The sequence below is a fragment of the Neoarius graeffei genome, chromosome 9, assembly GCF_027579695.1.
Source record: "Neoarius graeffei isolate fNeoGra1 chromosome 9, fNeoGra1.pri, whole genome shotgun sequence".
Lineage (NCBI taxonomy): Eukaryota > Metazoa > Chordata > Actinopteri > Siluriformes > Ariidae > Neoarius > Neoarius graeffei.
The window spans coordinates 5,037,692-5,051,846 of NC_083577.1; the positions used below are offsets into that span (position 1 = coordinate 5,037,692).

The 14,155-nt window shown below is 40.2% G+C and overlaps 1 protein-coding gene across 1 annotated transcript in view; it reads left to right on the top strand.

Moving 5' to 3' along the window:
- Positions 1 to 13,475, top strand: part of itga4 (integrin alpha 4) — a 106,638-nt gene extending 93,163 nt beyond the window's left edge. The window contains exons 22-28 of the mRNA XM_060928965.1: positions 3,224 to 3,311; positions 5,728 to 5,835; positions 6,491 to 6,616; positions 6,728 to 6,853; positions 8,762 to 8,860; positions 9,361 to 9,480; positions 12,244 to 13,475. Of these exons, the coding sequence (XP_060784948.1) occupies positions 3,224 to 3,311; positions 5,728 to 5,835; positions 6,491 to 6,616; positions 6,728 to 6,853; positions 8,762 to 8,860; positions 9,361 to 9,480; positions 12,244 to 12,336 (760 nt within the window). The 3' untranslated portion in view covers positions 12,337 to 13,475. The remainder of the gene's footprint in view (positions 1 to 3,223; positions 3,312 to 5,727; positions 5,836 to 6,490; positions 6,617 to 6,727; positions 6,854 to 8,761; positions 8,861 to 9,360; positions 9,481 to 12,243) is intronic.
- Positions 13,476 to 14,155: the final 680 nt, after the last annotated feature.

Consider the following 14,155-nt stretch of genomic DNA (forward strand, 5'->3'; position numbering starts at 1 on the left):
CAAATAACAATGGAAGTCCGTTTACTGACAGATAACGACAACACAGTTATAAATAATTATGCAAGAGGATACTTACGGAACCAGAGCCTGGAATGTCCACTAGTGGCCAACTTTCAGCTACAAAGCGATGGACAACGAGTGAACTGCTTTATATGTGGACATCCCTTAAGTACAGGAAGTAAACAGGAAGCTTTTTCAACGTTAGCCATCTCTCAAATTGTGTACAACTTCTCAAGAATCAAGAGATGTTTGTCAGCCCGTCCATACACAAGTATACAGCAAGGCTGAAATAACATTTCTCTAAGACCCGTTGTGCAACAAAAAAGACTAAATACAAGACGAAGGACAAACATAAGCCAAGGCAAGTCAAAAGGACAAGCAGGTAGTGTAAAATGAGCAATGAGTAATGCAATGAATAATTAACAGTTTTCCCATGAAATCAAGTCGTACATGAGCTGGTAGCCAACGAGGCGCATAGCACCAAATTGGCTAAAAGCCATGTACGACAAGATTGAGCGGAATAACTGTTTTATTCTATCCACATTCAGTGGATTTTGAGAAACAGATCATTTTTATTGTTATTTTTTGCAAATTTGATAAATAAAACTTCGTACAAAACGTCCGGCAAAACCATCTCAGCTTAGAATGTAAACAAACCGGCAAAATGACAGGAGCAATTTGTGAAAAATGCGATGATAATAATAATAATAATTCTTGAAAAAAAAAAAAAAAGATATGTTCTTACCATCAAATACTTTTGTTTTATATTTTGTTGCTTTTTTATATTTTTTAGGGTTTTGTTTTCAAGTAGTTTTTATTTCATCCTCGGTTGATTGAGCAAAACACGCCACCATTTTCTTCTTCTTCTTTAGGTTTTTTTTTTTGGCGGTTGGCAAACCAACTTAAAGGTGCATTACCGCCACCAACTGGACTGGAGTGTGGAACAGGCGATATTGGGAAAATATATTATTTTAGCTATTTCTGTTTCTTTTAAATACTTGATAACAAAGCCAGCATTTTGTTTTTCTCTACTCATGGTATATGAGCTGATAGCCTAGTAGTAGATCAGCCAGAGTGCACAAATGCTCATATCCAGTGAATGTGGATAGAATAATATACATTACACGGTGGAGGGTGTAAAGTGACTTTGTACCAATTGTTATGCTCATGCATGGAAACTCATGTATGATGTATGGAGCACTATTAATACCTGAATAATACAAAGTATTAATACTGCTGGAACATGAAACGTAGACACTTCATAGAGAAAGGGGCAGAGCCATCAGAAGCCATTACAGTACGAATTTTGATTTGAAGTTTAAGGCGACCATTTTGCTGTGTATCTGGTGTGTTAATTGATAAACGTTTTTGCATTTCTACCCATCAAATTATATTTAATTTGTAAACTTTGACAGTCTAAGGCCATAGTGTACAATTCAAGACATGATTGAACTTGTTCTCCCAGGTCAGTTATAGATAAAGTAAAAACAACCAGGTCTGGGATAATAATACAGTGGTGCTTAAAGTTTGTGAACCCTTTAGAATTTTCTATATTTCTGCATAAATATGACCTAAAACATCATCAGATTTTCACACAAGTCCTAAAAGTAGATAAAGAGAACCCAGTTAAACAAATGAGACAAAAATATTATACTTGGCCATTTATTTATTGAGGAAAATGATCCAATATTACATATCTGTGAGTGGCAAAAGTATGTGAACCTCTAGGATTAGCAGTCAATTTGAAGGTGAAATTAGAGTCAGGTGTTTTCAATCAATGGGATGACAATCAGGTGTGAGTGGGCACCCTGTTTTATTTAAAGAACAGGGATCTATCAAAGTCTGATCTACACAACACATGTTTGTGGAAGTGTATCATGGCACGAACAAAGGAGATTTCTGAGGACCTCAGAAAAAGCATTGTTGATGCTCATCAGGCTGGAAAAGGTTACAAAACCATCTCTAAAGAGTTTGGACTCCACCAATCTACAGTCAGACAGATTGTGTACAAATGGAGGAAATTCAAGACCATTGTTACCCTCTCCAGGAGTGGTCAACCAACAAAGATCACTCCAAGAGCAAGGTGTGTAATAGTCGACGAGGTCACAACAGACCCCAGGGTAACTTCTAAGCAACTGAAGGCCTCTCTCACATTGGCTAATGTTAATGTTCATGAGTCCACCCTCAGGAGAACACTGAACAACAATGGTGTGCATGGCAGGGTTGCAAGGAGAAAGCCACTGCTCTCCAAAAAGAACATTGCTGCTCGTCTGCAGTTTGCTAAAGATCACGTGGACAAGCCAGAAGGCTATTGGAAAAATGTTTTGTGGACAGATGAGACCAAAATAGAACTTTTTGGTTTAAATGAGAAGCATTATGTTTGGAGAAAGGAAAACACTGCATTCCAGCATAAGAACCTTATCCCATCTGTGAAACATGGTGGTGGTAGTATCATGGTTCGGGCCTGTTTTGCTGCATCTGGGCCAGGATGGCTTGCCATCATTGATGGAACAATGAATTCTGAATTATACCAGCGGATTCTAAAGGAAAATTTCAGGACATCTGTCCATGAACTGAATCTCAAGAGAAGGTGGGTCATGCAGCAAGACAACGACCCTAAGCACACAAGTCGTTCTACCAAAGAATGGTTAAAGAAGAATAAAGTTAATGTTTTGGAATGGCCAAGTCAAAGTCCTGACCTTAATCCAATGGAAATGTTGTGGAAGGACCTGAAGCGAGCAGTTCATGTGAGGAAACCCACCAACATCCCAGAGTTGAAGCTGTTCTGTACAGAGGAACGGGCTAAAATTCCTCCAAGCTGGTGTGCAGGACTGATCAACAGTTACCGCAAACGTTTAGTTGCAGTTATTGCTGCACAAGGGGGTCACACCAGATACTGAAAGCAAAGGCTCACATACTTTTGCCACTCACAGATATGTAATATTGGATCATTTTCTTCAATAAATAAATGACCAAGTATAATATTTTTGTCTCTTTTATTTAACTGGGTTCTCTTTATCTACTTTTAGGACTTGTGTGAAAATCTGATGATGTTTTAGGCCATATTTATGCAGAAATATAGAAGATTCTAAAGGGTTCACAAACTTTCAAGCACCACTGTACATTTCAATAGTATGTACAGTCTACTGTAAAACACTAATATACTGCGGAGCAGTATAATAACAGCACTCATCCCGATGCTTTCTCCTTCTTTAATGTACAGAGTTGTTTCTCCACCATCGTTCACATTTGGGGACCCTGAGCTGATGCCAGTTGACTGCTACACCCAGAAGGTTAATTACACGTTTAAGGTACTGAACCCTTTATGCCAGTAATTATAGTTTTGCACCATGCACCATACCACAGCACCAACCAGAATGCATTTCTCTTGTCAGTCAACCCTTCAGTTCATTTTTTTCCCCCCATAGGCTTTTCAACAATAAAATACACTTACTGGCCACTTTATTAGGAATACCATTACACCTGCTGTTTTATGCAGTTAATGTTCACACATCAGAATGGGAAAAATTGTGATCTCAGTGAAAGTGTGACTATCTTTCACTGTGGTATGGGTGTTTGTTTGAACCAGATGGACTGCTGGTTTGAGTATTTCAGAAACCCCTGATTTCCTGGGGTTTTCACACACAACAGCCTCTAGAGCAGCCTTTCTCAACCGGGGTGCCGTCTGGCTTCATTAGGGGTGCTGTCAAAAAATTATATATTCTAACATTGAAATAAATAAAATGAATTAAAATTCAAAAAAAACGATAGTTACACTAATGCAGATCATCGCCGCCTCATGCATCATCAAAATTTGTCTCACGGCCCCCTTTCCCATGTCACAACGTCACTGCCGGGGTCAGCGTATGGTCAGCGTGACTGCGTATATTTTATATGGGGGTGCCTTGAGAATTTGCATACTTCTGAAGGGTGCCGTGACTGGAAAAAGGTTAAGAAACACTGCTCTAGAGTTTATACAGATAGAATGGTGCGAAAAACAAAACATCAAGTGAGAGAGCAACAGTTCTGTGGGTGGAAACAAATGCCTCGTTGATAAGAGAGGGTCAGAGGGAAATGGACAGATTGGTTTGAGGAAGGTGCCAGGAAGGATATAGTAATTCATAGCAACTCTTTACAACCGTGGTGAGCAGAAAAGCATCTCAGCATGCAACAGAGAGAAAAGAACACATTGGGTTCCACTCCTGCAGCCAAGAACAGGGATCTCAGAAACAAGAACAAGTTCCTATTAAAGTGGCCGGTGAGTGTATTTGCAATATGCTTCAAAGTAAGACCCTTTGACTGTAGTCAGAGTTATCAGGCCCCCAAAAAATACAGGAAATACTCGAGTCATGTACTGTTTCTGCATCTTGTCATACTAATGAAATGAAAAAAGGCTTGATCTCTATCAGGGGTTTTGACTCGTGAGCAGGGGTTGAAGTATTATGTGGAGTACTTGTCCTTCGCGGGCGGCACGGTGGTGTAGTGGTTAGCGCTGTCGCCTCACAGCAAGAAGGTCCGGGTTCGAGCCCCGTGGCCGGCGAGGGTCTTTCTGTGTGGAGTTTGCATGTTCTCCCCGTGTCCGCGTGGGTTTCCTCCGGGTGCTCCGGTTTCCCCCACAGTCCAAAGACATGCAGGTTAGGTTAACTGGTGACTCTAAATTGAGCGTAGGTGTGAATGTGAGTGTGAATGGTTGTCTGTGTCTATGTGTCAGCCCTGTGATGACCTGGCGACTTGTCCAGGGTGTACCCCGCCTTTCGCCCGTAGTCAGCTGGGATAGGCTCCAGCTTGCCTGCGACCCTGTAGAAGAATAAAGCGGCTACAGATAATGAGATGAGATTTGTCCTTCGCATCTACACTACCGTTCAAAAGTTTGGGGTCACTTTGAAATGTCCTTATTTTTGAAAGAAAAGCACTGTTCTTTTCAATGAAGATCACTTTAAACTAATCAGAAATCCACTCTATACATTGCTAATGTGGTAAATGACTATTCTAGCTGCAAATGTCTGGTTTTTGGTGCAATATCTCCATAGGTGTATAGAGGCCCATTTCCAGCAACTCTCACTCCAGTGTTCTAATGGTACAATGTGTTTGCTCATTGCCTCAGAAGGCTAATGGATGATTAGAAAACCCTTGTACAATCATGTTAGCACAGCTGAAAACAGTTGAGCTCTTTAGAGAAGCTATAAAACTGACCTTCCTTTGAGCAGATTGAGTTTCTGGAGCATCACATTTGTGGGGTCGATTAAATGCTCAAAATGGCCAGAAAAATGTCTCGACTATATTTTCTATTCATTTTACAACTTATGGTGGTAAATAAAAGTGTGACTTTTCATGGAAAACACAAAATTGTCTGGGTGACCCCAAACTTTTGAACGGTAGTGTAATTCTATTAATTTACCAGCCAATGAAGTTTTTTTTTTTTAAATTATTATCTAACTAGAGAGATTGTAGAAGTGCTGTTTTATAAACTGTATCATGTTATATAGTACTCGGGTCCATACTTCATCTCCTTACTTTTCACTCCGATTGCTTTTCTCTCTGGTTCATCTCAATTGTGATTGCTGTAGCGCCTTTCGAACACCTCAGGTCCTTTAAAGTCTTCATGTTTATCAAGAAAAAAAAAAAATGTTCAGCATAATAGATTCCCTCACCTGCTATACTGTGATGCATCCAAAGTGATGCTAAATAAAGTACGATTTACGATAACACATGTTCTGTGACTTACAGGTGATGAACCTCGGTCCCAGTAAAGCTCTCGACGCCAAAGTGGAAATAGACATCCCTCAGGTTCTGGTCCCACATCCGGATCGGCTGATCCGAGTTACAGATTTACAGGTGAGGTGGGAGACGATCGTATAATCCTGTCTGGTTCTAAAACCTCCATCTGGAACACTGATGCACTAAATTTAGAGCTGGTCCTTGTCAGTAGTTGATTTAAGGATTTACGTGCTTGGCATTTGAACATGGAATTTATTTGGCAGAAAGTTTTATCCAAAGTGAATAAGGGTCAAGTTCAAGGGCTCAGCGGGGCTTCTATGGGATTCAAATTCACAACTGTCCAATCAATAGCTCAGAAGCAGAACCACAGAGCCATTGGAAGAGTCAACATCACTACAGGCAGCAGGGGTCCAAGCACTTGCACTGCACGGTTCCCTTATTTGCCAGATGCTGTAATGATTTACGACTGGGACGGTGTCCAATCAATGGCTCAGCTGAACTCATTTATATGCACACAATATTGCAAATTAAATGCTTTTCCTCATACGCAATCATAAACCAGAAAATACTGTACAGGACATACAGGAACGTGAGGTCCTGTTATATTCCTACACCACAGGGCAAAGCTAGAGCAGAGACAGGAAGTAACCTTCCCGTTCAAGACTACAGTGTGAACCACTGTCCTAAAAATAGATAAGAAAATGTGTGTTTCACACTTTACGGTTCATCAACATCTTACTTGATGTAAAATGAATTCTCCTTTGTCATGCAGACAACTCAAGGCCAGTGCCATGTGAAGAACAGCAGCTGGCTGCTGAAGGACGACTGTGACGTTAATAAACCTCCCTTTTATAAAGACCTTGTGTTCTACCTGTCAAAAATCACCAAGCGTACACTGGTATAACTCCGCCTCCTGCATTACGCACCTACACACTTCTCTCAAAAAAGAAATACACACTTCTCTTACACACGTACTGTACACGTTTGTTGTGATTTTGTTCTTCTGCAGTTTTGTGTTCGAGCAGACGGAGCCTGCATGATTATCCAGTGCAGCTTCGGTGACATGGACATGGGCAAAGAGGTCACCATCAATATTGAGTTGGAGCTCAACCCTGCTGTTCTTCAGATCAGCCCCGTAAGCATAACACACAACATGAGTGCACTCAAACTCAACACTAATTCAAACTTAAGAGTTGATATCTCCAACAAAACAGACTTCATGCTCAAACTATAATAAATTTCCTGGTTTCGCAATTGTACTTTTTGACCATATAGGTCACAGTTATAGTTATTTATAATCACGCTATCTGTTATCAGCCAGATGAGGATGGGTTCCCTTTTGAATCTGGTTCCTCTCAAGGTTTCTTCCTCATGTCATCTGAGGGAGTTTTTCCTCATCATCGTCACCTCAGGCTTGTTCATTTGGGATAAACTCATTAGTTCATATTTTTAAATTTTATTTCAGGAATTTATTTCTTAAAGCTGCTTTGCGACAATGTCTATTGTTAAAAACGCTATACAAATAAAATTGACTTAAGATTAAATCAGCTCACCTCTAACTCAATATTAACTCAAACTCAACACTAACTAAAGCCAATTGTGGTGATGATAGCTTTTTAAATTCACTCAAATTCAACATTAACTCAACACCAAGTGAAATTTAAGATCAACTCAAATTCAGCATTCACTCAAACTCAAAAATAACTCAACCTCGACACTAACTCAAGCCACTTCGAGTGATGCTAACTGGTGTAATTAAATTCACTCAAATTAAATATTAATTCAAATGCAGCAATAACTCAAACTCAACACTAACTCAATTACAGTATTTATTCAAACTCAATACCAACTCAAACAAACTCAAGATTGACTGAAAAACAGCATTAACTAAAACCTAACACAACCTCAAACACATTTACTCAAACCCAACACTAACACAAACTGAAAACTAATGCAACTTCATCCCTAACTCAAATCCAACACGAACTCATACTCTATATTAACTTCAATCCAACACTAATTCTTACTCAATATTAACTCAAATCTAGCACTAAGTCATACTCAGTATTAACTCAAATCCAACACTAACTCATACTGGATATTAACTTCAATCCAACACTAATTCATACTCAATATAAACTCAAATCCAACACTAATTCATACTCGATAGTAACTCAAATCCAACACTAATTCATACTCGATATTAACTCAAATCCAACACTAATTCATACTCGATAGTAACTCAAATCCAACACTAACTCATACTCGATATTAACTTCAATCCAACACTAATTCATACTCGATAGTAACTCAAATCCAACACTAATTCATACTCGATATTAACTCAAATCCAACACTAATTCATACTCGATAGTAACTCAAATCCAACACTAACTCATACTCGATATTAACTTCAATCCAACACTAATTCATACTCGATATAAACTCAAATCCAACACTAATTCATACTCGATATAAACTCAAATCCAACACTAATTCATACTCGATATTAACTCAAATCCAACACTAACTCTTACTCGATATTAACTCAAATCCAACACTAATTCATACTCAATAGTAACTCAAATCCAACACTAACACATACTCAATATTAACTCAAATCCAACACTAATTCATACTCGATATAAACTTAAATCCAACACTAATTCATACTCAATATTAACTCAAATCCAACACTAATTCATACTCGATATTAACTCAAATCCAGCACTAACTCATACTCGATATTAACTCAAATCCAACACTAATTCATACTCGATAGTAACTCAAATCCAACACTAATTCATACTCAATATTAACTCAAATCCAACACTAACGCATACTCGATATTAACTCAAATCCAACACTAATTCATACTCGATATTAACTCAAATCCAACACTAACTCATACTCAATATTAACTCAAATCCAACACTAACTCATACTCAATATTAACTCAAATCCAACACTAACTCATACTTAAATGATACAACCTAAAGCAATATTCTGAAAAATACTGAAAGTTCATATTCCTGTTGTTTAGGGGAGACATGCTATAATGCAGATAAACAGCATCATTGCTGTCACATCACCAGTCAAGGACAACAACACCATCGTGCTGAATGACGCCATCAGTGCTGTTGTAAGTCCACCATACAGCAATCTGTTTTTTCACCAGAGTCTACATTTGTTTTAAATGTTTACTTACTGACTGAAAGCATGATATAATGAATGATGATATAAAATGAAAAGAAGGCCAATATTGGCCTGAGGAGATTGAAGATGTCATTTATTCTATCCAGTCCAATGCCACATTCTATACTGCTGTATTTCTGACATTGAGAGACACAAAACAGATCATACTCCACAAAACAGATTGTGATGTTTGAAATGGTAGAAGCTCACAGAGAGTCGATTCATTCACCCTCAGGATGTCAGTTTCGAGTCAGCAACAGTCATTTTAATCTTGTGTCCAAAACACTGGACTTCCTGTTTAGTTATGTACTTAATAATAATAATGTTTCATAACTGATGGGATAAAAACACTGGACTCAATTTTTTTGGATTTTTGAAATTCCAGAGCTATTTGGATTGGTTTTGTTTTTAAGAACTGGCTGACCTTTAACCTCTGCATCCTTACAGGTGAAGCTAGACGCACACAACAGTAAGAAGCTGCCACCGGTTGTGGCGCAGATAATCATTGGGTTCAGTTTGTGTCTGGGCCTGACCATCTTTGGCATGCTGGTCTTCTGCCTCTGGAAGGTGAGGAATACTGCTTGCAAGCCCCATTCCAGACTAAAGCAGGACAGAACTGAAGTGCAATGCAAAAAAAATAATAAATTAAAAAAAAAAAAACATTCACTCAGATACAGGCCAAGCACTTCAGTTAATGTTTACATCAAACATCAGAAGAATGAAGAAAAAGTGTGATCTCTCTGACTTCGATTGTGGACAGTATTTCAGAAACTGCTGATCTCTTGGGGTTTTTCACACACAATGGTCTCTAGAGTTTACACAGAATGGTGTGAAAAACAAAAAAACATTGAGTTGAGTGAGCAACAGTTCTGTGGGTGGAAACAAACGCCTTGTTGATAAGAGAGGATGGAGGTAAATGGACAGATCGGTTCAAGTTGCCAGAAAGGATATAATAACTCATATAATCACTCTTTACAACCGTGGTGAGCAGAAAAGCATCTCAGCAAGCACAAAACTTCAAACCTTGTGTTGGATGACATACAACAGCTGAAGACCACATCAGATTCCACTCCTGTCAGCCAAGAACAGGCTAGTATACTGGTAGGTCCAGACTGCTGAAGGTTTCCAACAACTCTTTGAGACCGTAGTAGTTGCAAGTGAAAGACTTGGTCTCAAAGTCAATACCAAGAAGACCAAATATGAGCGTATCAAAATCTGTGCCAGAGTTCGAACCTGCTTGTAACCTCAAGCAGGGGGATTAGGGCATTGAGCAAATATCATCCTTCACCTAGTAACTTCAGATGGCTGTTGCAAAAACGAAATACGCAGGACAATTGTGTTAGCTAAAGATGCTTTCAACAAAATGAAGAACTTGTTCACAGACAGAAAACTATCAACTGTGCTAAAAAAAAAAAAGCCTTCTCAAAACCTTCATGTGGTCCGTGTTATACAGATGTGAGTCGTGGACCTTCACAGCAGAAATGCGGCAGAATATTGCAGATGTGGATATGTGGTTTTATCGGCATATGCTCAAGATCTCGTGCATGAATAGAATTACAAATGAACAAGTTCTCCAATGCGTAGACCAAAAGAGAGAACTCCTGACAACTGTCGAACGATGCCAACTTAAGTTTATTGGGCATTACATAAGGACACGATGACTAGAAAGAAGTGTGCCTCGAAGGAAGAATTGATGGAAAAAAAGCCCAAGATCATCAAAGAAGACTTTACTTGCAGAACTTCCAACCCAACCTCAAAACTGCAAGTGTGCTCTGGAGCACTGCTAGAAATCGAGAGAAGTGGCACTACATCACTCGAACATGGTTCGTCTCAAGCCCGGATTGGATTCGGCAGTGACGATGACGACGATAGGTCCAGACTCTTCACAACTGAACACTAGCTGACAGGAGTGGAACCTGCTGTGGTCTTCTACTGTTGTAGCCCATTTACAGATCAGAGGAGAATGACCAGACTGGTCTGAGATGACAGGAAGTCTCCACTAATTCAAACAATCACTCTTTATAAACGTGGTGAGCAGAAAAGAGAACAGCATTATCTGAAATACTAAAACCAGCCAGTCTGGGACAAACATCATCCATGCCATGGTTAAAGTCACAGAGAGAGATCACACCTTTTCCTCCTTCTGATGTTGGATGTGAACATTAACTGAAGCTCTTCACCTGTATCTGTGTGATTTTATGCATTATGCTGCAGTCACACATATAAACACATTTCAGAGTAACATGCTGCCATCCAGACAAAATCCTTTTCAGGGAAGGCCTTCCTTCTTTCAGCAAGACAACGCCAAACCGCTTTCTGCACGTATTAAAACTGCATGGCTCTGCAGTAAAAGAGTCCGGGTGCTAAACTGGCCTGCCTGCAGTCCAGACCTGTCTCCTATTTAAAATATTTGGCTCATTATGAAGCGCAAAATACAACAAAGATGTGAGACCCCGAACTGCTGAGCGACTGAAATTGTATATCAGGCAAGAATGGGACAACATTTCTCTTTCAAAACTACAGCAGTTAGCCTCCTCAGTTCCCAAATGTTTACAGAGTGTTGTTAAAAGTAGAGGTGATGCCACACAGCGGTAGACACGCCCCTGTCCCAACTTTTTTGAAATGTGTTACTGCTGTTAAATTCAAACCGAGCATACATTTTTCAAATAGCAATAACATTTCTCAGTTTCAGCATTTAATATGTTGTCAATGAAATACAGGGTTTCCATGATTTGCTAATTATCGCATTCTGTTTTTATTTACAGTTTACACAGCGTCCCGACTTTTTTTGGAATTAGGGATGTAGAGAAGTGTATGATCAGGAAGGCAGATAGATTTAAATAAATAAATAAATAAATAAATAAATAAAATGGCAACATGTCAAGTTTAGGGTTAAAATGATTTAGACTGGCCGGCACGGTGGTGTAGTGGTTAGCGCTGTCGCCTCACAGCAAGAAGGTCCTGGGTTCGAGCCCCGTGGCCGGCGAGGGCCTTTCTGTGTGGAGTTTGCATGTTCTCCCCGTGTCCGCGTGGGTTTCCTCCGGGTGCTCCGGTTTCCCCCACAGTCCAAAGACATGCAGGTTAGGTTAACTGGTGACTCTAAATTGAGCGTAGGTGTGAGTGTGAATGGTTGTCTGTGTCTATGTGTCAGCCCTGTGATGACCTGGCGACTTGTCCAGGGTGTACCCCGCCTTTCGCTCGTAGTCAGCTGGGATAGGATCCAGCAACCCTGTAGAACAGGATAAAGCGGCTACAGATAATGAGATGAGATGATTTAGACTGATAAATCTTTGCATATAACCAGTCTTTATGAAACTTCTTTTTCCCCAGGCTGGCTTCTTCAAGCGGAAATTGAAAGAGAAAAAGGAGAAAATAGATCGTGACAGCTGGGACTACGTCCCCAAGAACGAGAGCTTTTCATAAAACACGGAATAACTTCAGAGAGTGAAGGTGTCCAGGGAGACAAAACAGGAATAATATGGACAGAAACACATCATGGACTTTACGCAGTGTGGACTTGATGTTCCAGACTGGGAGTTTGATCAACGTGGCTGTGCGGCCTGTGAGACTGCACCAGCGAGACTGTATTCAGGACCAAACCAAATGCACTTTTGATGGCGGGAGAACCGAATTGCACATGCGTGACGGGACTGAGATTTCTTGTCCTGGGTGATGTGGACGGACAGTGTCTCAGTGTCTGCTGTAAAACGGAAACCCTGCACCACTGAGCAATGGTTGAGTCCAGACTCAGGTGTCAGGAGTTCCCCTGTGGATTAGAAATGCAACAAACAGAGTTTACGCTGAAGGGAAACGCTGAGCTTTCCCTCCCTCACTCTCCTGTCTCATTTCATCACTTCATGTTCTCTCTCTCTCTCTCTCTCTCTCTCTCTCTCGCTCCATCCATCACATTTGCTTCTTTTTTTTTGCATCCAGCTTTCATATACGCTTCCCCTCCCGTCATATCCTCCTTCCAGTCCTTTCCTTTGTCTCTCTCTTTCTCTCTCTCCGTCTCTGTCTCCTGCTGTTGGGTGGAATGGTAAAGAGTTTGGATGGAGACGGTGAGGAGACACCAGATGGAAGGAGCGAGTGTGTATTGGCTCACAGCCACTGAAACAGCGCTGTAGACGAATGACGAGACTGATGTGTACCTGGCACACAGCCATCGAGAGAGAGAGAGAGAGAGAGAGAGAGAGTTGAAAAATAGAGTTGAATGAATTACACACTGCAGTGTGTCACATATTAAGTGTGTGTGTGTGTGTGTGTGTGTGTGTGTGTGTGTGTGTGTGTGTGTGTGTGTTGCTGTTCAGGGAGTCACACGCAGAGGCACATTCCATTTCTGTTTCAAATCACTGTGTTTATTAAATGAACGAATAGAATTGTGTAACTTTTATTTTCAGAGCAGCAGATGTGTGTGTGTGTGAAGTGCTGATTGTGTGTGTGTGTGTGTGTGTAAAGAGGCATTTGTCCCTGCATGTCCTCTGCTGTTATTTAAGTACTGATGCACTGGACTGTATTGTGTGTAATATGTGTGTTTTAATTAAACTAAAAGACTTTTCTATTTACTGATGAGCCTGAGTCAGTCTGTCTCACTCTCTGTCTCACTCTCTATCTCACATTTGACTCCATGACCTTCAATGACGTCTGTGTCTCTTTGGGCTGTGCTTTAACTGAAAGGACTATGGCTCACTAGTTTATCGGCTTACCTGAGGAAGGATGAACGAAACTAACGAACAGCTCCACTACTTTTCACTCAATAAGTCCAACTCGCAAGTTACACAGATGCCCCTTTTCCACCAACAGGGAACGGGTTCTGTTCTGGTTCGTGCGCCAAATTTTGAACCGTTCAGAGCATTTCGACAATTGGTTCAGAAGCTGAAAAGCTGTTTCTAAACTGGAACCAATATATAGCTGGTTAGCTCATCCAGCCGTAGGCCAGGTCAGATGAGTTTATGCGATCATGCATTGTCCGTCTGTTGTCATCCGTCCACAATTTACAAAAATCGCTACTCCTCCTACAGGATTGATCAAATTTCAATCAAACTCACATGTAATGTTACCCAGGTGGGTGTGCATAAAAATTGTCAAGATGGTGGCGCCACCTGTCATAGTTACAATTTTATGGGTGTCTGAAATTTTTGGGTGACTCGTCACATTAAAGTGCATATCACGGGTAAATTCAGAAGCAAGATCAATGTAATTCTCCTATTTTATATTAAACTTTGGTCAAATATCTGTCACATTT